At 35.8% G+C, this 24,351-nt stretch overlaps 1 protein-coding gene across 6 annotated transcripts in view; it reads left to right on the top strand.

Moving 5' to 3' along the window:
* CCDC88A (coiled-coil domain containing 88A) overlaps window positions 1-24,351 on the top strand; it is a 153,841-nt gene that overhangs the window by 124,373 nt on the left and 5,117 nt on the right. For 3 of the 6 annotated variants that reach the window (XM_062209459.1, XM_062209457.1, XM_062209458.1), the window contains exons 22-32: window positions 1,592-1,778; window positions 5,168-5,313; window positions 9,162-9,254; window positions 9,374-9,588; window positions 12,676-12,759; window positions 13,761-13,961; window positions 14,571-14,642; window positions 15,908-15,988; window positions 18,639-18,907; window positions 19,442-19,901; window positions 23,803-23,902. In XM_062209459.1, the coding sequence (XP_062065443.1) occupies window positions 1,592-1,778; window positions 5,168-5,313; window positions 9,162-9,254; window positions 9,374-9,588; window positions 12,676-12,759; window positions 13,761-13,961; window positions 14,571-14,642; window positions 15,908-15,988; window positions 18,639-18,907; window positions 19,442-19,901; window positions 23,803-23,867 (1,873 nt within the window). In that variant the 3' untranslated portion in view covers window positions 23,868-23,902. The remainder of the gene's footprint in view (window positions 1-1,591; window positions 1,779-5,167; window positions 5,314-9,161; window positions 9,255-9,373; window positions 9,589-12,675; window positions 12,760-13,760; window positions 13,962-14,570; window positions 14,643-15,907; window positions 15,989-18,638; window positions 18,908-19,441; window positions 19,902-23,802; window positions 23,903-24,351) is intronic. The other 3 variants (XM_062209460.1, XM_062209461.1, XM_062209462.1) reach the window with 3 other exon arrangements.

The following is a 24,351-nucleotide window of genomic DNA, read 5'->3' as shown; positions in this document are numbered from 1 at the left end:
TATTTTTATTTTTTAAAAATTTATTTATTTGAAAGAGTTATAGACAGAGGGAGAGAGAGGACTTCCATCTGCTGTTTCACTCCCCAAATGACCACAGCAGCCAGGGCTGGGCAATCTGAAGTCAGGAGCTTCTTCTGGGTCTCCCATGTGGGTGTGAGGGCCTAAGAACTTGGGCTATCTTCCACTGCTTTCCCAGGCCATAGCAGAGAGCTGGATCAGAAGAGGAGCAGCCGGGACTTGAACAAGCGCCCATAATAGGATGCCGATGCCATAGGCGGAGGCTTTAGCCACTACTCCACAGCGCCAGCCCCAGTCTACTTTCCTTTTAAAAGTCCCTAAATTTCTAGAGTGATTTTCATTTTCATGCTCAGTAGTTTTGAATTTAGTTTCTTCTAGTTGTTATAACTAGAAATTCTCTGCTCAGGTAGTTGAACTTATGCTCAAGACACCAAGCTAGAATCAAGGATCGTGGTTTATAAAGAAGGATGTATATATGCAGAATACCAAGTTACAGAAGAACCAAGTCCATTGGAGCTGGCTGGTGCCGAGGCTCACTTGGCTAATCCTCCGCCTGTGGCACCGGCACTCCGGGTTCTAGTCCCAGTTGGGGCTTCGGATTCTGTCCTGGTTGCTCCTCTTCCAGTCCAGCTCTCTGCTGTGGCCCAGGAAAGCAGTGGAGGATGGCCCAAGTCCTTGGGCCCTGCACCCGCATGGGAGACCAGAAGGAAGCTCCTGGCTTTGGATCGGCACAGCGTGCCAGCTGTAGCAGCCATTAGGGGAGTGAACCAATGGAAGGAAGACCTTTCTCTCTGTCTCTCTCCCTCTCACTGTCTAACTCTACCTGTCAAAAAAAAAAAAAAAAAAAGACATATAGAACATTGGAGATGTCCCATCTTTTATCTAATCTTTTCTGTTGCTGGGATTAAAACATAATGGAAACAGTTTAGGACCATAGGAAGGCACTGCAGGAATTTGTGTACATTGCTGAGGAGCCTCCAGAGAAAGAATTCAGCCAAAATGAACAAGAAATTAAGCATAATTACCTTGACCCAGAGAGTGGTTCTAATTCACAGTAGTTTCTCTCATATCTGTTCTTGGTTAGTTTTTATGGACTCATATTGTGAATTGCATTAATATGAATAATTTGCCACAACTGTAGAAACCACAGCTATGATTGGGGTTAAACCTGTATATCTGTTGTCAGTCAACATACTAACATAGTATTTTGTTTATTCTTTTGATCTGATCTTTGTTTCATATTTTAGAATCTTTAAATTCTCTATGAAATGCAAATTAGATCTATCACTTTCTCTTTCCTATTAAAACTTTACATTTTATGTGACTAAATTATGATTATATTTACTTCTCCAGCATGTTTAAGGAATGAAAAAGTCAGGACAGATAATCGGATTTTTTTAAAATCTGATTTTTACAGAAAAGAAACTATTGATTGGTTTAATAACTGGCAAGAAAGGCTTTTCTGTTTATTAAGTATGTCCAAGTGTTATTTATAGCTTTTCACATTGTACAAATTACAGTAGATGCTACTATGAGAATTTAACTCTGTTTCTATCATGACTTCTACTTATAGGTTAAATCATACATATAGTCAGCTTTTAAAAGAGACTGAAGTTTTGCAAACTGATCATAAAAACCTGAAAAGTCTTCTTAATAATTCTAAACTGGAGCAAACAAGATTAGAAGCTGAATTTTCAAAGCTAAAGGAACAATACCAACAGCTGGATATCACATCCACCAAGTTGAATAACCAGTGTGAGGTGAGCTTTAATAAGTTCAGTCATCATTTCCTACCTTTAGGCATCCAGGCATGCCTAAAAAAATAAGTAACCATACTAAAGTGACAAAGGAGTGCAAAATTTATATGGTATTTCTAAAAGTATTGTCATGGGCAATTGAAATTTGTAAGTAATTCAGAACTTCCTATATAATATATTTCAACCTTTTTTGCTATTGTTTTAAAACTTATATATCCAGATGCTTTGAAATTATAAAATTATGTATTTGTCTAATAAAAAAGTTTATACCTGCCATGAAATAAACCAATAGAAAGAAAAAATCATGTGAAATTACATACATTCAGTTACCCAACAAAGCTCAGAAAATACAGAACAGTTATTTTACCTGTGATTTATAAAAGGTTAACAATCGTGTACTTGCAGAATGGTAGAGTAAAGAACATATCAAATCAATTCCCAGGAAACAATAAAATTGTCAAAAACCATTCTAGGACTCTGGAACTCAAGTGAAGGCATATAACAAATTGAGAGGCATTTACTAAAGAACAACTCCTCAGCTTGCGGAGTCACTGTGGTTATCTCAGGCATTATCTTGTGACTTCTTTTTTTATTTTTTTATTTTTTTTTATTTTTTATTTTTTTGACAGGCAGAGTGGACAGTGAGAGAGAGAGAGACAGAGAGAAAGGTCTTCCTTTGCCGTTGGTTCACCCTCTAATGGCCGCCGCGGTAGCGCGCTTGCGGCCGGCGCACCGCGCTGTTCCGATGGCAGGAGCCAGGTGCTTATCCTGGTCTCCCATGGGGTGCAGGGCCCAAACACTTGGGCCATCCTCCACTGCACTCCCTGGCCACAGCAGAGAGCTGGCCTGGAAGAGGGGCAACCGGGACAGGATCGGTGCCCCGACCGGGACTAGAACCCGGTGTGCCGGCGCCGCAAGGCGGAGGATTAGCCTGTTGAGCCACGGCGCCGGCCTATCTTGTGACTTCTGTTCTTCTCCCCCTCTTTCCTGGTTCCAGTAACTGAGAGTTCTGACAGGGCATAAGGCAAACTGGAAAAAACCAGCATCTTGCAACTAAGACTGACTTGATGTGGAAAAGAACACAGAAAAACTTCCATGCTGAGGAGAGTTGTGAAAATTCAACTCTCAGATACCCTGTGGTTGAAATGTTGGTTTTAGCAAAACACACCAGTGGAGTAGTCAGAAATTTGACCAGGAAATCTAAGAAATGAGACAGCCGCAGTGAATTTTGATCAGGTCTCACATGTCACTGGTGATCTATCAGGCTGCTCAGGAAAGGTTAAAGACATCCCTAACTATCTGTCTACCCATCTGTGGCAGACTGTCACAACTTGGGTCAAATATTAATCCTTGGCTTAGGAGCTAAGTCATGTAAGGAAATAATTTGAAGGAGGTAGGAAAAATGATCTGTGATGTAGAGGTCAGAATAGTACTTAAATTTGGAGAGAAGAGATGGTGACTGGAAGGTAACACAAGGAATGTTTCTGGAATGCAACTAATGTTCTATGTCTTGATCTTGGTACTGATTTAACATATGTATTCACCGTGTGATCATTCATTTAGTTGTATGTATACTCTGCTTTATATATTTTTTTTTGTTGTCTATCAAAATAATTCTATATAACAACCATAGAACTACAGTGATAATGCCTATTAAACATTTCTTTTTGCTCATGGGTCTCACTCATATGCAGATGTGCTAATCCACTCACTGATGTTTAAGCCAAAGTTTTGCTTCTGAGTTTATAGTTAGCTTGCAGGTATTTTAGGCCTGGCTGGTCTGGTTTCTTCCACTGGATACATCATCTCTGTCCCATGTGGTTTCTTATCTTCTAATGGGGTTGTAATAGACTGAAAAGAAGCACACAAAGCCTCTTGATCCTAGGCTTGGAACTTTTATACCATCACTTCTACCACTTTCTCTTGTTCAGAGGATTCAAAATCCAAGAAGGAGGAGGCTGGCATTCTGGCATAGTAGGTTCAGCCACCACTTGCAAAGCCAGCATCCCATGTTGGAGTGCCAGTTCAAGTCTTGGCTACTCATTTCTGATCCAATATCCTGCTGATGTACCTGGGAAGGCAGCAGAAGATGGTTCAAGTAATTGGGTCTCTGTTACCCTTTTGGGAGACTAGGAGGTAGTTCCTGGCTCCTGGCTCCTGGCTCTGGCCTGGCCCAGACCTTGCTGTTGGAGCCATTTGGGGAGTGAACCAGCAGATTAAAGATTTCCCCCTCTCCCTACCCCTCCCTCTCTCCCTGTCACTGTGCCTTTCACATTTTTTTTTTTTTTAATTTCAAGGAGAGGGTCAATAGATTTTACTTCTTTTTAAAATCTATTTGAGAGACAAACACAGAGTTCCCGTCCACTGATTGAATCCCCAAATGCTCACAATGACCAAGGCTGAGCCAAGGACAAGAACCTATCCTAGGTCTCCCATATGGGTGTCAGGAACTCAATTATTTCAACCATCACCACTGCTACCCAGGGTGTGCATTAAGCAGGAAGCTGGAGTCAGGAAGCAGTCAAGTATTTAATCCCAGGCACTCTTGATATGGAATGAGAGCATCTTAGTCACATTCCCCCCAGATCCTACTTTCTTTTTTTTTGAAAGATTTTTTGTTGGAAAGAGGGAGCAAGAGAGAGAGATATCTTCCATCTGCTGGTTCAATCCCCCAAAAGGCTGCAAACAGCTAGGGCTGGACCAGGCCAAAGCCAGGAGCCAAGAGTTTCATCTGAGTCTCCCACATGGATAGCAGAGGCTCAAGAACTTAGGACAAATTCTGCTGTTTTCCCAGACACATTAGCAGAGAGCTGGATCAGAAGTGGAGCAGCCCAGACTCAAACCAGCACTCATACATGATGCTGGCATTGGAGGCTTAACTCCCTGTGCAATGCCATCCCCAGATTCCACTTCTTAAAGAAGATAAGAATGAGAGGTCACACTGCAATAGTATGCAGAATCCGGAAAAAATAAATGCATTCAGTTTTTCAGTGACTAACACATAATATTGTGCTGTTAACAATATAGAGATAAATAAACAAAACATGGTACAATATTAACAGTTGTTGGATATAAATGATTGTTTATGATTATTTATAGTATTCATCCTGATTTGGGAATTTTCAAAATATTTACTTTTTTGGGGAGAGGAAGTGAGAGATACATGTTATTTGTTTGCCTTTTTTGTTTTTGTCTTTTAAAACAGATCTCTGGGCTCCACTCTAGAATTACTGAATTTGAATGGCGGGGCCCAGAAATCTGCTAAAAGTGGTATAATCAACTGATAGCACAAATTGTGAAAGAATTAAGTATTTATGAAGTATTTTATATTTTTCAGATGATTTAAATTAAAGGTAAATTTTAAAAAAAACTAAATATTTGTGTTTAAACAGTTGCTAAGCCAACTTAAAGGAAATTTAGAAGAGGAAAACCGACATCTACTGGATCAAATTCAGACATTAATGCTACAGAACAGAACACTACTGGAGCAGAATATGGAAAGCAAGGATCTTTTTCATGTTGAACAAAGACAGTACATGTAGGTACCAAATATTTTACACTCTGAAGTACTGCTCGGGATTTTATCATTGCCAAATCCAATAGCAGGGAAACCTTATGCTGGTTTTCCATTACTTACAAATTATTTTGTAAACATGTTTTTCAAGTGCTTGTATTTTAGGCATTATGCTAAGAACCTGAAATACTAACATGAAAACATGTAGGTTCTGTTCTTAAAGAATAGGTAATGTAAAGCAATAAGTACAAATAAACATTTAGATATAATATTTCTATATTGGAGGTATGTGTTTGGGACCTTAAAATTATAGCGTTTATAGGAGAAGAAACACCTTAGGAAAAGAAAAGTAGATCTAAAGTTGAGACTTGATCTGAGACTAACAGTTTCATTAGGAATTGGCTTGAGGGAGCACACCAGGCCAAGGGAGCAGCAATGCAAAAACAGGGAGGTCGAGGGGAAGTATGTTACGGTATGATAAAGGACCTGAAAATTAATTGTTCTTGCTGAAGCAAAATAAAGAAGGAAGAGCAGTAGAGAATTGTTGCTAAATACTCAGGAGTCAGTTTACAAAGGTATTTCTCTGTCATATAATTTCAGTTTACAAAGGTATTTCTCTGTCATATAATTTCAGATCATGCTACAAAAGATATGTGAGAGAGTTAACAGTGCTTAATTATTGATAGGTTTTGTCTCCATTGAGAATGGAACAGTCTGGGATAAGAATCCGGGATTCAGGGCTTAGCAGCTTTGGTAGTCTTTATATTATACCACAAAATTCTTCTTTCCTCTTGCTCCCCCACCAGTGGAAAGCACCATGATATAATAAAAATAGCAAAAATGTTAAAATCAGACAGCTGTATCCCAGTTCTTCCACTCTATGTGACCATAGATAAGTCACTTCATTTCTTTGATCTTTACTTCTTCTTTAAAATAGAGATGATACCTTCCAGGATTATCTAAGGAGTAAATTTAATAATATGTGCCTTTCGGCCGGCGCCGTGGCTCAACAGGCTAATCCTCCGCCTTGCGGCGCCGGCACACCGGGTTCTAGTCCCGGTCGGGGCACCGATCCTGTCCCGGTTGCCCCTCTTCCAGGCCAGCTCTCTGCTGTGGCCAGGGAGTGCAGTGGAGGATGGCCCAAGTGTTTGGGCTCTGCACCCCATGGGAGACCAGGAGAAGCACCTGGCTCCTGCCATCGGAACAGCGCGGTGCGCCGGCCGCAGCGCGCTACCGCGGCGGCCATTAGAGGGTGAACCAACGGCAAAGGAAGACCTTTCTCTCTGTCTCTCTCTCTCTCACTGTCCACTCTGCCTGTCAAAAATAAAAAATAAATAAATAAATAAAAAATAATATGTGCCTTTCAGAACTGATATACATGAGAGTAAGTCAGGCACACACACTTGTAAGACTATGTCATACGTTTTTTTTTCTAAAGCATCAATTTTATTAAATAATTTGGACAGCGAACATTATTTCTGTATTAAGACACAGGTATATCATGGAGCAAAAGGCAGTTTGCATGAACTTTTAAGATAATATCAATCAAACTTTTACAATAATGTCAATATCTCAAAGAAATTTCACATTTGTGCCTGGCCACTTTAGATTAAATCTTCAGTCCTTTCAGGGGTAAATGTTCTTTACTCCCTGCCAGAAAAGTCATTTTCAGTTAAGAAGCCCTGAATATATATAAAAGCTCTTGGCATTAGAGTTTCTTGTCTCTTAAGGAGAAGCATTATCCAAAGCTTTGTCATCTTAATATTCTGACTCTTGGTGACTGATTCATTTGCAGAGTTTCAGAGATTGTGCCTGTTTAGTTGACTTCCAAATAGTTATCTATTCTGACATTGAATTTAAATTACAAATCTAATTTCAGACATATCTAGCTGACTTCCTCTATCACATGGTCCTAGTAGGAGTGACGGTAGTATGAAGAATTTGGAGGTTCTTTAATTCCATTTCCATGGGTAAAAGAAGAAAAGAATTGGGAGCTGTGTCTTTCTCTACTATAGTCCTCAACTGTGAACCATTCTGTAGGTTTCAGATTGATTAAGTTGGTTAATAATAACAGTATAGGACATCTGCTGTTGCACTGTTGACATCAGTTCACAAAGCATCTTAAGTAAAATCAGTTCTTCCTGGTTCCTACCACCTTAATTCAGCCTTTCCAGTTAACTGGAGTACCACATTAGCCTCCTGGGTGCTAGGTGCTTTCTTTACCTCCAGTCTTTCTGATATATCCTCTTCCATCACTGGGTGAAAGTATCCCATGCAAAAATTGCGTAACATTAGTTTGCAGTGAAATTTCTGACACTTCTGATTTCCCATTGAGCACAATCTAAACCTGACTCTCTCATTCCTTCCCCTCAACCTGTATTCCAGCTAAACTACTTAGTTTAGCCTTCTTATCTTCAGCCAATTTAATATGGCCTTATTTTTAAATAAGGATGTCTTTGGTCATCCAAGATAAAAGTATTTTCTCTTATAGAAGTTACTGTTCTACCTCTACAGGTCTTTTATTTTGGTATTCCTACTATCTTGGATTATAATAGTCAGTTATGTACAGGATACTTAAAACGATTGGTACAAAATGGAGTTAAAACACAGGTTAGTTTGGGTGTATAAAAATGTTGAAATCCATGCATATGAGGGATCTTCATAAAGTTCATGGAAAGGCATATAATACAAAAGCTGTACATGGGTTTCAAAATGTTTTGTACCAAGATAAATTTATCATAGTCTTTGAAGTACCCTAGTATATCTTCTCTCTCCTAGTACATTCTATGCAAAACTACTTACCTGTCATCTTTATATGTACCTCAGTGTAAATGATCACTGAGTGTTTGTTGAATAGAGATTCTTTGGCATTGTAGTTTTTCTTTAGAGAAATCACTCCACTTTGGTTTGTGATCTTTCATGTTTCTTTTCTATATTCTATCAAGAATATAAAAACGAGTCTAGAATATGATGAAATTAGTGTTCTCATGTATTGTTAGAGTAAGTAAATAATACTCTGCAAGTAAAGTAAGCCTTAATAATTGTACCAGAAAGGATGAAAATATGGTTGCAAGATTGTTTATTATATCTAAAATGGTAAGCAAACTACTCAACAATTTTGCTTATATATTTTTTTAATAAATCATACTACTTCATTCTAAAAATTATTTGAGTTAGTTAATATCCAAGAGTGGTAAAATAGTTAATTTTGACATAATTTTTGTTTAATAGCTATAAAAAAAATGGAAGTCCTTTGTGTGATGAGACTATAGTTTGGAATTTTTTTTTTCTTTTTTTTTTACAGGCAGAGTAGATAGAGAGAGAGAGAGACAGAGAGAAAGGTCTTCCTTTTTGCTGTTGGTTCACCCTCCAATGGCCGCTGCGGCCGGCGCATCTCGCTGATCCGAAGCCAGGAGCCAGGTGCTTCTCCTGGTCTCCCACGCGGGTGCAGGGCCCAAGCACTTGGGCCATCCTCCACTGCCTTCCCGGGCCATAGCAGAGAGCTGGCCTGGAAGAGGGGCAACCAGGACAGAATCCGGCACCCCAACCGGGACTAGAACCCGGTGTGCCAGCGCCACAAGGCGGAGGATTAGCCTGTTAAGCCACAGCGCCGGTCAGGAATTTTTTCTTCAAGTAAAACCTATATGCCTTTATTTAAGAAAATTGTAAATTCTTTTAAGAGGAATAACATGTGAAAATCCCATTATTATTACCTAATAAACTCTTAGTTGTCAACCATGGTAACTATATTTGTTTAAATTTTGAAGGAGAGGTTAGATAATAGTCACAAAATAATCTAATATTCATAGCTGTATAGCATTCATAGCATGTGTATAAATACATGTCCTTATATGCAATTTTTATTTTTATAGTGATAAGTTAAATGAATTAAGGCGACAAAAGGAGAAATTAGAAGAGAAAATTATGGATCAATACAAATTTTATGACCCATCTCCTCCTAGAAGGTACGAAATTTTATGACTTCTTACTTTGAAAACAATTATTTCTAGTTGTTAAGGCTTCTAATTTTGTGAAGGATTTATATTTTGAATTTTGGACTAATAAGAATTTTTTTAATCATTAGGAGAGGCAACTGGATTACTCTAAAAATGAGAAAATTGATAAAGTCTAAGAAAGATATTAATCGGGACCGTCAGAAGTCTCTGACATTAACACCTACCCGCTCAGACTCCAGTGAAGGATTTCTCCAACTCCCCCATCAAGATAGTCAAGATAGTTCTTCAGTAGGTTCAAACTCTTTAGAAGATGGCCAAACCTTGGGGACCAAGAAAAGCAGCAGTGAGTGCTTAAACTCTTTAAACATAGTTTTGCTATAGAACCTTTTCTATTTCTTAAGGAAAAGAAAATAAAAAACACTTCAGCAGTTCCTTGAGAGAATATAGCCTGATGAATAGCATTTTGTTTTACTTTCACATTATTATAAAATTAATTGCATACTGCAGTAGTGCACTACCATATAATTGTTAGATTTACTATATACCCAGATACTGTCATTTGGCAGGGAGGTAAAATATTGTAGAACATTGAAATAACAGCCAGCATATTTCTGCCACTTGTAATATGGGTAAGCCATTTAAACTTTCTTCATACTTTGCAGGCTGACTGTGAGAAGTTAAGTGAGAAATATGTAAAGATTTCATTTTCCTAATTACCTAAAACCTAATCAGAGTAAGACGTTTATAATGAAGTTTTTGTTCATGTACTTTAATGGTGTCAAATTGGAGCAAAGTTACCTTGGGGGAAGCAAAGAAAAACAGGTATAAATATGAGAAGGTGTTTTTCAGTGATTTGGAAACACCTGGAAGTTAAGAAAATTATTGAGGGATTACTTAGTAAAGGATCAATTAAAATGAAATACAGAAATGGCGAGATGTAAATTTGTATATAAACTTGTGACTTAATTTTTATTACAAATTTAGAAGTATCACACCATAACATGCCCTACTTATGTGCTTAGCTAAAACAGCAAGAACAAAGTAAAAGCTTAAAGAAATGTATTTCAAGAGAAAATAATTCAGAACCCTAGCATTACCCTTTGAAGATGTCTAAGAAATTAACTGCTATCAGTGTTCTCATAAAATACATAAACAGAATACTTTGAATCCTCTCACAGTATCACTAGTGCTGTTAAATTAAAAAATAGACACTCATGCCATTCTTTTGAAATATAAATATAAATACCAGGCAAAAAAGCAGCTGCTTCTTCCCTCAGGGATAGTCTCTCCACTTGGGTGACTAAAAGCACTCAGAAAACTATACATAATGTTTTAGCCTCAGGTGAATTGTCTCTGAAAAAAACATTATTTTAGTGTGTAATCTATCAGACTTAGATGCTATGTTTAAGGATACAACTGTAGCAGCCTAAAAGCTAGAATCCACAGGAAAGCAACAACCACAGAACATACACAGATATACATATACGAGCCTCTAGAAAGCAGTTTCATTCTCTCTCACTTAGACTGTTGTTTTCCCGAGTCTTTTCCTGCAGGAAATATCTTAGTAGTTGTTGTGAAGAAATCATCAAAGTCTCCTTAAAAAGGTGGTAGATAAGTTAATTTTACCTGCTACCTTAAAGTATCTGTCATTTTATTAAATTAATAACAGTAATGGGTACTTATTTTTTAAATTGAAGACATTTTAATTCAAATTTGAAAACAGTCAAGAAAGAACAGTCTTTTTTTGAGATATAAATTTGTCATTCTTTCAAACTCTCTGTTGAAACACTCAGAAAAATATTGTAATGTTCTCATTTCCTACAAGTGTTGAGTTTTAGAATTTTAGAAATAAGGACAAAACCAACAATACTAATGTTCCCTTAATTTAAATATGCTTTGGGAAAAGAACATTGTATATCTGCAACCAAATGCTATAAGAAAAATCACATTCCAACCCTGGCAAATTTAAAACATCTTTTATCCTATTCATTTTGGAAGAGTGTCTGTCTGTCTGTCAGTAAAGCAGTCTTTGGAAAACAGTTGAAAACAAAAAAGAAAAAATAAACTAGACAACATGTGCATGCTGCAACCACTCAGCTTTGTTTTAGCTAAGTGTCCATTTTTACATTGCTTTCAGTTCATTTCTTTTTAATCATTGAGAACAGTTCTGTTTACAAAGTTTAAAAAGAAGTAGGTCAAATAAAATCTTAAATGAGTCATAACTGTGCCTAATAGCAATCAAACAAGTTAAAAAGTTGTATATCAGTTGCATTCTCTTTAATGAATGACACTAGTCAGTTTATCAAAAGTGCTTTGATTATTTACATGATGATGAGAAATCCTGATGAATAGCATCGTTATTAAGGCTGTATATAATATGTTTTAAAGTCTTTATACAAATTGTTTTCCCTTCTCCCAAATTACATTTCTGAATATATGAGTTGTAAATAAATTTCTTGAAGTGTAGCTTAAGAATGATTAGTGACTAATGAACATTTTAATTTTTGTTTTAATGACTCCTATACCTGAGTGATAGTCCTCTACATAATGAAAAAAATTTTGCAGTGTTTCTTTTCATTTTATAAATTTGCCCAGAAGCCCTTCAAAATATCTAAAACCATTGTACCTATTTTTCCTCATTTTTGGTTGCTTAGGGGTGCCTCCTTACCTGTTAGCTTTGTCAGAGCTCAATGCTAACACTTATTACCACTGTCAAAATACTCCTTGTTTCTTCTCCCAAACAACCTTTTGTAAAATCAACTTAGTATAATTTCTTATTTCATCTTTAGTAAGACTTTGGTTGAAAGTACATATATTTTCATCGTACTGATAATTAATGCACCAGAATCCAGTTTAATATTTTCTTTATTAAATTTTAATAAAACGATGAAAGTTTTAAATGTGACTTTTAAAAGTGAAATTGTTTTAAACATCCCCTGGCACCCTAATTTTTGTTTATGGTTATTACTAAATGCTCTGATAGAATGAGTTTTCCTGAATTACTTTTTTTTCCAAAATAAATCCTTCCCATTTAAAAAGTTAAAAATAGAACCTTGAAATACTTGTACATTTTCATCATATACTTTATGACTCACCAATAGCCTTAATTTTAAAGGTCAACTAGAATTGGTCCCTCCTAACACTAATCAGTTCCTATTTGTATAGGACTATAGCCAATCCAAGCTTTCAAAGTATATGTTCCTCATCATTGTCTTCAGTGCTTTCTCAAGTATTTTAAAGTATCAAGTACATATTTCATATTTCATTATCACTCAGCAGCATGAGAATAATAACTATAATATAGCATACATAGCTGAAGCTCAAAACATTCATTTCTGTCCTTAATTTCAACATTTAACTCCCATCTGTTCTTCTTCCTTTTTTCTTTCATTTCCCTGTTTCTGTTTTTCCTCATGCTCTGACATTAAAGTGGTTGCACTGAAAAGACTGCCCTTTTTGAGGAACAGACCGAAGGATAAAGACAAAATGAAGGCCTGCTACCGTCGTTCCATGTGTAAGACTTTATGACAGTTCAGCTTCTTTCAAATGACTACACTGGCTTCCATTACTAATTTTTCACTAACCTTTCTCTGGACTGTACCAATTTTCTTTTTATGCAAAGTGCAGTCTTCCTTTAATACAAGGAGCTGGAAGAATTTTTTTTTTTTCAAAATTAGCACTATATGTATGTCACTGATACATATACATGCATATGTTTAATCACATATGCAGTATGCCTGTAAATTTCCAGTGCTTTCTAAAAGCTGGTAGAGAAAGACCATTAATTTTATATGCTATAGAGATTTTTTTCCCAAAGAAATTTACTTAAGGAAATTTACTTAAAGAAAACATAACAAAACCTTTACCATTAGCATTAGGAATTTATTTCCTTAATGAATCAAATTAAATCAATAAATAAAATGGACTATAACCCTTGAAAATGTTTGTCATTCTTTGTATAGCAGTATTCTGGGTTTTCTTTTTTAAGTAGAATGGGTAATTACTTGATTACATTAAATGTCTATCACTTTGGCTATCTCTTTCAGGTTTTTATTGAATGGTATACTTACTTGATTCATAAAATGAATAATTTCTTCAGTAACCTGCTCTGACCAAGGACTTTTTCATTTTCAATAATGATGCTGTATAAGAACTGCTCTTCATTTTACCTTTATTCATTCCATTTTTGTTCACCACAAAACAACATGAAGGCTTCTAATTATATTGCACATCATTGCGCTAAAGCATGGCAGTTGTACATAGTAAAATTCCTTTCTCTGTCTTTTAAAGGGGGTGGAGGTGGGGTAAAAGTATTTACTGAAATTTTATCAGCATTTGGCCTACTTTTTTTGTTCAGCTGAATGCATGTCATAATTTAGATGGCCTTATGGTTATAGTTTTTAAGTCCATTTGCATTAATTCATAGACAAAACCCAAATCATTTATAATATGAAATAGAAATAAGAGCAAACACATTAACCATGCTGATTTCATTTGCTTTCATTTGCATCCCAGCCATGAATGACCTGGTGCAGTCCATGGTCCTAGCAGGACAGTGGACAGGTAGTTCTGAGAATTTGGAGGTTCCTGATGATATTTCAACGGGTAAAAGGAGGAAAGAATTGGGAGCTATGGCCTTCTCTACTACAGCCATCAACTTTTCAACTGTCAACTCTTCTGCAGGCTTCAGATCCAAGCAGTTGGTTAATAATAAAGGTATAGGCCGTCTGCTATTTGCACTATGGTGTAATTGTTGGCAACAGGAATTTTAATTTGACTTTCCCTGTGTACTTTCTTTTTAAAGCAACAACCTGAAATAATTATAAAACATGATCTTATTCTCATCAAGATTTGATTTGGGGGAATTTTCTAAATTTTAAAATATTACACAAATAATTAAAATCTTTCCTAGGCCTCTAATCATAATAAACATATAATGACTAACAAGAAAGGAAAGGAGGACACCAGGTAAAAAGTGGAAAAAAAAGAGGGAGTGAAGGAGTGACATAAGTTAAAAAAAATTTTTTTAAAGTACTACAACTTCAAACAGAGAACCAGGTAGAACAACACAGGCTCTTATTTTGCTTTGCAGGGTCACAGGGGAGTTTATTTCATTGTTTCGGGTGTTTTTCCTAAGCAAGTCAACTCTAATCAGAGCTACTCTTTCTTATTCCTAGTTCCAGTTTCTGGTTGAGTCTAGGGAGTATGTTAAATCAAGATATATTGTACATGATTGAGCAAGAATTTCCATATTCTATATAAATAAAATTTTATAATGAATTTTTTGTTAAAAAATTTTTATATCCATTTTGCTATTTTATGTAGATACTACATCCTTTGAAGACATAAGTCCACAAGGTATTAGTGATGATTCTAGTACGGGATCAAGAGTTCATGGTAAGATATGAATTTAGAGAGTACCTATTAAATACAGAATAGCAGTGCTAACTCTCTTACACAGAACAGGTGAATGTGGCATTGCCAACAAGCATGTTTTCTCTATCCTTCATCTCATAGTTACTCCTGCCATTTCTTCAAACCTAATACAGTCTGTTCCCCCTATGTTCTCTGTTTTAATTAAGGTCATTTATAAAGTATGCCTACACAATCCTCAAAGATAATTTTGTTACCATTTTTATATGAGATTGAAGTTACATTTTATCATTGGTTTAAAAATATTTACTTCAGGGAGCTAGTACTGTGGCATGGCAGCCACAGCCTACAACCTCGGCATCCAATATGGATGCCAGTTTGTGTCCTGGCTTCTTCTCTTCTGATCCGGTTCTGGGCTGATGGCCTATGAAGGCAGCAAAAGATGGCCCAAGTGCTTGGGCTCTTGCCACTCACATGGGAGACCAGGAAGAAGCTTCTGGCCCCAGGCTTCAGCCTCACTCAGCCCTAGCCTTTGCAGCCATCTAGGGAGTGAACTAGTGTATGGAAGACCCCCTCCTCTCTGTCTCTCCTTCTTTGTAACTCTGTCTTTTGAATAACTGACAAATAAATCCTTAAAAAAATATATACTTACTTTGGTAAAAGATGAATTTTGGTAAAAGATGAACAAAATGCTCTGCAACAAGTGTATCTGATTTTTAAATTTCCATCTGGAAAATCATATCTTACCAAATTCAATTATTAATAATCAACAGAGAATATGTTAAAGGAACTTCATATATAAGGAGAATTTGAAGTAACGCAGGATAGTGTTAACTGTACAATTGTTTCCCTTGTACGGATAGGAATACAAGACATTAACTATGCAGATGCTCACGTTCTTCTTCTTCGTAGCAGCTCTGCAATGTGCAGGGTTCCTTATCTGATCTGTTGTAAGTGACCTAATCAGCATTTTTGGTGGGCTTGGGGAAGGTATCCTGTTCGACTAAATAGTCCTGGTATCCATCTAGAAATCATTTTCAAATCTAAATATGCACTCTATCCACTGTTCTTTGAATTTCAACTGTTGTTTCTGACATGTGCTGTGTCTTACTGAACTAACTGGAAATGCCTTTGCTTTCCTAATCTGTTAACATTCAACTCCTTGTGGGCATGCTCAGCCTGTGAAAGTGTGCATGATTGCTTCCTCAAAGCATTCTGTCATCAGAATGTAAAATTCAGTGTCATCAGCTGGAATTTTTATCACACTGTCTCCTGCTTTTTTCATTTAGCTTCAAGACCAGCCAGCCTTGATAGTGGCAGAACATCCACTAGCAATAGCAATAATAATGCTTCACTCCATGAAGTCAAAGGTATGCTGTAGGTAAATTTATTAATGTTCATCCATTTCCATTATGCAGAAGTGTGAAATAGGATGAAGGTTCTGGGATAAAGTATGAAATCCAAATCAGTCTATGTTTGACACATAGTTCTTTGGAATATTTTATACTTTTCACATTGTAATACAGATGTATTTCAATGTATACAAATGTAAAAGCAGGAGCAGTTATTTTGGTGTCAGTTTTTCATCTTCACAGGTAAAAAGTCTGTATTTTAAAATTAATATTTCAAAATTATCTGTAGGTCCTTCCTTTACTTTGTCTTTAACATGGAAATAGTTGCCATTAATTTTCTCATGACGCATGTACATTGAAGTCACATTGCTCATATTTTACAAATACTTCCAGTGTAATCTACCCACAAGATAAGGGGAAGCATTATTTTTAATTTAAGAAGCAGTTATGTGTGTGTATATGTGTTGAACAACAGCTGTATGGATGCATATGGCTCCATATAAATTACTTCAAGATTTATTTTCTTGAATTTTTAAATAAGCATTCCAAGGTGAAATTTTTATGTGAATATCTGGAAACCTTGACTAATGTCTTTTTACTTAAAGATATACTACCTACTCAAATTTGAAAGTTATTTAACCAAACTATTACAGTTATTCTTGGTAATCAGAATTTGTCAAATTATAATAAATGTACCTGTTCTATTCCTTGGATTGGAAAATTATTTTGTCTAAGTTGTAATTTCATCATTAATGCTGTGACTGTTGCAGTGATCTGAAATACCTGATTTTGGTGAAGATTCATTTTTTCATTCTTACAATCACAATTTTTATATCCCAATAGAAAAATTATTAGAGAAAGTTTAATTAATGGGTACTAAGTTGTAGTTATATAGGAAAAAGTAGTTCTGATGTGCTGGTTGCCCAGTAGAGTGACTGTAGGTAATGATAATGTACTAAAGGCTAGAAGAAAGGATTTTGAATATTTTCACTATAAATTATAAATATGGAGCTTTATCTATCCTGGTGTGAACATCACACAGTATGAAAAACCTCATGTGGTACCTTATAAATAGGTACAATTTTGGTGTATCTATTAACATTTTTAAAAGAAAAATCTAAAAATATGAATTTTTATTTGAAAATTGAAGAAAATCTTATGTGTATAAAACATTACATGACAGAAGCTATATTCTTTCATGACCCACTTTACTCTTTGTAATTAGGAAACCATGGAAAATTACATGTTCTGCCTTGATGTACTATATAATTTGCTGTTGATCAAAATGAATTGGGGGAAGAGGCTTAGAGGGAAGTCAGATAACAGTTATCAAAATACATCAGAAGTAACAAATTATGCTATTTCATACCACAGTGGGGTAATGATAGTTCACACAAATGCTGTATAATGAACTGGAGGAGAGGAGCTGGTAGGCTCCAAAAGACATAAGGAAAGATAGAGAAAAAAGACTGGTTGGCTGGATTGGTTTATGCTATGTAAATGTGTTGAAGTATTGCTCTATATTCCACATACAAGTATTACATATTAATCAAAAGATTTTTTTCAAAGATTTATTTGTTTATTTGAAAGTCAGAGATACAGTGAAAGAGGGAGAGACAGGGAGAGATAGAGATCTGCCATCTGCTGGTTCACTTCCTAGTTAGCCACAAAGGCCGACGCTGACCCAGGCAGACCAAGAGCTTCATCCAGGTCTCCCATGTGGGTTTCAGGGGCCAAAGCCCTTGGGCCATCTTCTGCTACTTTCCTAGGTCATTAGCAGGGAGCTGGATTGGAAGTGGAGCAGCCAGGACACAAACCAGCACCCTTATGGGATGCCATTGTCCCAGGCAGCAGTTTTACTAGCTATGCCATGATGACCCCAATCAAAAGCTTTAAATTAAAAAAAAATTAACCAGAAGTCTTAAAGAATAGTATATGTATGGGAACTTTATTCCAGAACTAGCTACTCTCCATTTTATGTAGTTACCCAACCTCCACTGAGTCTTAGAGGCTATATATAGTCACCATACCATCAATGGAAAGCAGGAATACTCTGATGATTTAGGCATTTAAAAAAAGAAAAGGTAAAATACTACATATTTGATTTTCTATTTTTACTAGCATTTTCTTATTGATTGCATCTTTCCATTTATATGGTATTTAAATTTTAGAATTTTAAGGTTACTCCTGTAGGATGAACATAGACACCTTAAATAAGTTATTAGTACTTTAAAAAGAGGCAGAGAATTAGAATTTTTTGTTTTTAGGACAGTGTTCTTAAAATTCTGAAATAATTTAAGGTTAATATAATCCTAAATTGTGAGATGTTTTACAATTCTTAGAACCTGAATTTTTAAAACTGGATGGTTTACTCTGTTTATCATGTGTATTGAGTGCTTGGTTTATATGAGTTTCTGGATGTGGTAAAGCAATTTTGCCTTTGTAGAACTTAAAATATTTGTCATTTTGACAAAATAAAGAAGCAAGCTATGGCAGACAATTGGTAGACTGCTGTAAGATTAACATGGTTTACCAACCATTTGTAAATAAAGCTTAAATGTGTAATAGGCTATTCATAGACTATGAACCCAGTCACAAATGTTACTACTTCTGTAATACTAACTTCATTTTTATTATTGAAGTCTGAACACACCATTTACTCCAAAAGCAGGTGCAGTTAATAACCAAAGCAGGCCACAAAGCCACAGCAGTGGAGAATTTAGCCTGCTTCATGATCATGAGACTTGGTCCAGCAGTGGTAGCAGTCCAATCCAGTACTTGAAAAGACAGACCAGATCAAGTCCAGTGCTCCAACACAAAATGCCTGAAACACTAGAAAGTCGAGCATATCACAAGATCAAAACTGGTTCCCCTGGAAGTGAAGTTGTTACTCTACAGCAGTTTTTGGAAGAAAGCAACAAGCTTACCTCAATACAGGTTAGTTTTATCTATTGTGACCTTGATTTAGATGAACACAAGTTACCTTTCTTTTTTTTTTTTCTTTTTAAGGATTTATTTAATTAAAACAGAGTGCAAGAGAGAGAGGGAGAGACAGAAAGGAGAAAGATCTTCCATCCACTGGGTCATTCCCCAAAGGGCTGCACCAGGCCAAAGTCAGGAGCCTGGAACTCCATCCTGGTCTCCTACATGGGTGGCAGAGGTACAGGTAGTTGGGCCATCTTCGCTGCTTTCCCAAGTGCATCATTTGGGAGCTGGATTGGAAGTAGAGCAGCTAGGACTGGAACCAGCATTCCGGTATGGGATGGTGGCATCACAAGCAGCAGCTTAACCTACTGCACCATAATGACAGCCCCAAGTTAAATTTCTGTGATTGAACTTGAGAACTTTTTTTTCCCAGTTAAAGGGTGTGAGGAGATACTAACCACTTTATGTTATACAGTGTAATATCAGGAAAGCAAACACAGGGCTTTATTCATTCATCTGCTTTGATTTTTTTTTTTTTTTAAACAGATAAAGTCCTCAAGTCAAGAGAATCTTTTAGATGAAGTAATGAAAAGTTTATCTGTCTCTTCTGACTTTTTGGGAAAAGACAAGCCAGTTAGCTGTGGTCTGGCCAGGTCAGTAAGCGGAAAAGCCCCAGGAGACTTCTATGATAGACGGACAACTAAGCCTGAGTTTGTGAGACCTGGTCCCCGAAAGACTGAAGATGCCTGCTTCATTAGTTCTGCAGGAAAGCCTACACAAGGCACTCAAGGAAAGATGAAAATAGTAAAAGAAACTTCTCTGTCACGACAATCAAAAGATAGTAATCCTTACGCCACTTTACCTCGTGCAAGCAGTGTGATCTCTACTGCTGAAGGAACTACACGAAGGACAAGCATCCATGATTTTTTGACCAAGGACAGTAGACTGCCTGTGTCAGTTGATCCACCATCATCTACTGCTGATAGCAGCAGCACTGCAGCATCTAGTGAGTACCGTTTACACCAGTGGTCCTCTGAAGCACTTTATGGTCCAACATATGCTATAGGTTCTCATGCCCCAAATAATGTAACTATAGATAACCCTGAGTCTCCATATGCCCAAGCTAGATACTCAAGAACTGAAAGCTTACATCTTCCAAACCAAACTTTTACTACCATTAATATGTCTAATAACATATTTGGAATATCAGCTAAAGATAGCATAGCATCGTTTGCTGTGGTTCACTCATCTCAGCCATTTTTATCACTGAACACAGAATTAGTTAGTAACATAAGTGGGTTACCTCCCAAGCCAGTCACCAGAATAACTGATCAAGCCTCTTTAGATAAAACTGCATGGAAAGAGAATGAACAATTTTCTGATAATCAGAATCCTAGAAGCAGTCACCCAGAGTCTTGTGTAGATAGCAATAACCTTATCACTCCTGCATGCCTCTATCCTGATGACACAGAAGCTACATTGTTGGTTTCTGAGGATAATCAAACTCTTTGGTATGAATATGGTTGTGTATGATCAAAGCTGCACAATTTATTGATGTAATCTGATATGTGTTATGCTTCTCTAATCTGATTTGAAGAGCTGCTGTTGGAAAGTGTCGTTTTGCTAGATTTACATTCTTATTTTAAAGTTGTTGCATAGTGTTCAGCTGTACACAATGGCATGTATATATAAATGTGAATGTGTGATCACTCTAAAACCTGCATGAAATATTAATTGCATTGTATATTTTCTGCATGTCATTAGAAACCTTAACCATATATGCTCCTCTTTCATATTTTTGTCACCTGATAAGGTCTGTTATTTTGATAGTCAGAAGCATGTTGAAACAGTTGCATGTTCCATTAGCAAGAAAGCACTTCCAAGTCATATTCTCTTCACTTCTTCCAAAAAACAATGTTCATTTATCCTTGCCTCCTGCATTCTCCCTGTCCCTTGCTCTCGTTCATCCCACTATTTCCAGAAATGTGCACTTTATATTGCACATATACAGTATTAATGAGTAAAATATGTAAAAAGATGCGATCCCCTTTTGCCATTTAATTATGGTATCCTGTTTTAGATTCAAAGAAATCATTGATTCAGTTTAACACTTAATGTAGCAAATGTTAATAATGCCCATACTTATAAAACAGCATTCAGATTTCAGACATTAATACTTACAAATTTAGTGTTATTCCTAGAATACACCATCAAATTTAAGTGTGATTTAAACAGATTAGGAGAATATTACTAATTCTATTTCTTCTTAGAACTTTTCTTCATCTGATAAGTACAAAATCTCAAATACTATCTTTCCTTCAAGATGACATATTTACTTGCAATTAGCACAAGTTTTCCAGTTCTTTTTTTATATAGTGTCAAAGAGCAATAAAGTCATATTTTGTTGGAAATTTGTATTTTTACTTCTGTTCAAAAAGGGTAGCAAATTTACAGATTTACAGACTATTGAAAATTGTTACATGATTTATTATGAAACTACATGTGGATATCCTTAGAACAGAACTTTAAAAAATAACACATGCTAAAATGTAAAATTAGGGCTTATGACCATCTAAGCAAACAAATATTTGAGTACAAAATATTTTAGAGCTGACAATAAAAACTCTTTAGCTTAAAAAAAAAGAAAATATTTGCTAACTCTTGATTCCAGTGACATAAACTTTTATGTTCTAAACTATCTGTGTTCATAGCACTTTTAAAGCAAATTAGCTAAACATGGATCCCTAACTTCCAGATTATTTAAAAACAACAACAACAACAACTTAACACCAGTTCTCTTACTTCTGAACAAGTGTGTTGTAGTTCTGTTTCTGGAATGTTTTTGCCATCCTGATTCATCCCAAGTAATACTAATGATAGAACCTTACCTGGCATCTGGAAGGAATTCTTGAAATGTGACTTTCTAAGTGAGGAGGAAATTATTTTATACTCGTATTAAATTTTTATTCTTTTTGGCCCAAAGAATCTAAAGAGACTCATTGCTTAATTAAATCTTTATTATTTTAAATTAAGCTACCCTCTTGCATTTACACAAGATTGTTTTGGGGGCTAAGCTCTTTACATGTATATTGTTGACTATACTTTTTCTTATAGCTATCAGTAAAAATGGTTCTGCTGGAACAGGTAACCAAATGAACACAATCAGAAAATTTTATATTTTTTGGTACCACCTAATATATTTTCAGCATGATACATCATTCTATGTCATTGTCAATTGTCAAATATTTCAAATATTGATGGTGCTAATATTCTTTTTTTATACCTAATAATAAAACTTAATGGTAAACATAGCTGAAACTAGATAAAAACCATACATGATAGAAGTGTAATAATTGGTATTATTTCTTTTCTACCCTGAGTCAAAGAATATTTCACAGCTAATTCAGCCTTTTGTATGTCAAGAATCTGGCAATAACATTTTAAAATATTAACTTTATCCATTAAAAATACTTGGAAAATCATGTGCTATTATATTACAAACTATGTAATTATTATCCAAAATTACACTTGTAGGAAATGTGTTTGCTACTCAGATGGCTACAGTTATATATGTAACATCTTTTTATTTTTAAAGGAAAAGATTTCTTTTATTTGAAAGAGTTACAACAGAGACAGATCTTCCATCCATTGGTTCACTCCCCAGCTGACCACGAAGCCCAGGCTAGGCCAGGCCAAAATCGGGAGCCAGGAACTTCTTTCAGGTCTCAAACATAGGCAGAGGTATCCAATCCTCTGCTGCTTTTCTCTGAGCCAGGGAGCTGGATTAGAAACAGAGCAGCCAGGACACAAACCAGTGCCCATATGAGATGCTGGTGTCGCAGGCAGCAGCTTTACTCACTATGCCACAACACCTGCCCCATATAGTATCTTTTCAAGAAGAAAATATGCACTGTGCACATAAGACAAACACATACCATGACCTTGTGCCTTGAGGACTATCTTGAGAATACAAACTAGACTTCCTTCAGAAACCATCACCTGTTATAGAGTCATAAAATTCCCCCAGAACATTAGTTTATTGCCTACATTTCTTTATAGCACTTGGAATCAAATTTTTAGTGGTAGAGAAACCTTAGGGATCATATGGAACCCATGTTTCCAAAACATTCTTAAAAATCAACATAATATTCTCTGTAAATGAAACAGATGCCCAGAATTCTGTTTTAAAGCTAAAAGTGAGGCAACTTTGACTCAACTGAGCAGCTGCACTTAACTTCCTCTAAGACCTCACAATGAATGGTCTTGCAGCTTCCCAAAGGATTAGTTGAAAAATGACTTGAAGAATCAGTGCCCTGACTATTTTAATATATGTGCTGCCAAGCACCCTAAATCAATGAAAGCAATGAAAATGAATGGCTTTTCATATTCCTGGCTGAAGTTTCTAGAAATTATGAGATTTGTGTGGTACTGTAAATATATTACACATTGGGTTCCTGTGATCAAAGTGATTTTAGCTACAACCAATATAATTTGGTATATTATTTGCCTAGAAAATATACGTCAGCCCTGGTTTTTTCTTAACTAATAATATAAATATTTCATTCTAAATGTTTCTCCTGCTGTATGCAAGATTATTTTTTACTTTGACACTATATGGTGACTATTTAGTAAATAAAGTGAGTAAGCCTAACTCACACTGAGAGGAAAAACTATAATTGTTAGTTTTTAAAAAATAGCATCAGATTTCTGAAAATTTTTAATGTATAGCTTTGAAAATGACCGTAAAAATTAGTCTCTTAAATATGAGATGTCTCTCATATTCATAAATTTCCCAGTTACAGTTTCCTTCTCCTTGCCCTACTCAGTGAGAGCTCTTTAGTTTCTTATCTTCATGAATTGTATTGTTAACCTTTGATTAAATAACATGAAATGCTTTTCTCCTGCAGATATGGACAAAGTACAAGAAAGCAGAAATTCAAAAAGCAGGTCTAGGGAGCAACAAAGCTCCTAATTCTATTACCCACTACATGACATGTGGGCCAAGTGGTGAGTTTCCTGCTTAAAATGCAAATGAGATCAGTCTCATTTATGTAAACTAACCAAATTAAGTATGAAAACCAAGTGCATCTTGCATTAACAGATGTAAATACTGCTTGCTTAATTGGTTGACTTTCTATCTTATTAGTGAAAGCAAGATTAGTTGGTTGCCACAGGTTTTTGCCTGTTAGTGCAGAGAAAAAGTAATATTTTAAAAATATTTTCTCCTCCATTTTAAATTTAGTTTTACTAATGGTTAATATTTAAGAATTCCTTTTTTAGTTTGAAGTCTTTTTTTGTGGTGGAATACAACTTCCCCACAATTTTCTTGACCATTTCTGAGAATCAACTAAATGCTATTCTATAAAAGAGTCACTCAAAGAAAAATTCTGATTTTCTGTCGCTCTCATTCCCATAGAAATATCTGATGCATGCTGTTCTTATAGTGGCTGCTCTGT

Source organism: Lepus europaeus, chromosome 13 (genome assembly GCF_033115175.1).
Source record: "Lepus europaeus isolate LE1 chromosome 13, mLepTim1.pri, whole genome shotgun sequence".
In the NCBI taxonomy this organism is placed as follows: Eukaryota; Metazoa; Chordata; class Mammalia; order Lagomorpha; family Leporidae; genus Lepus; species Lepus europaeus.
The sequence above is the reverse complement of the archived record's forward strand: the minus strand, read 5'-3'. Positions and strand labels throughout refer to the sequence as shown.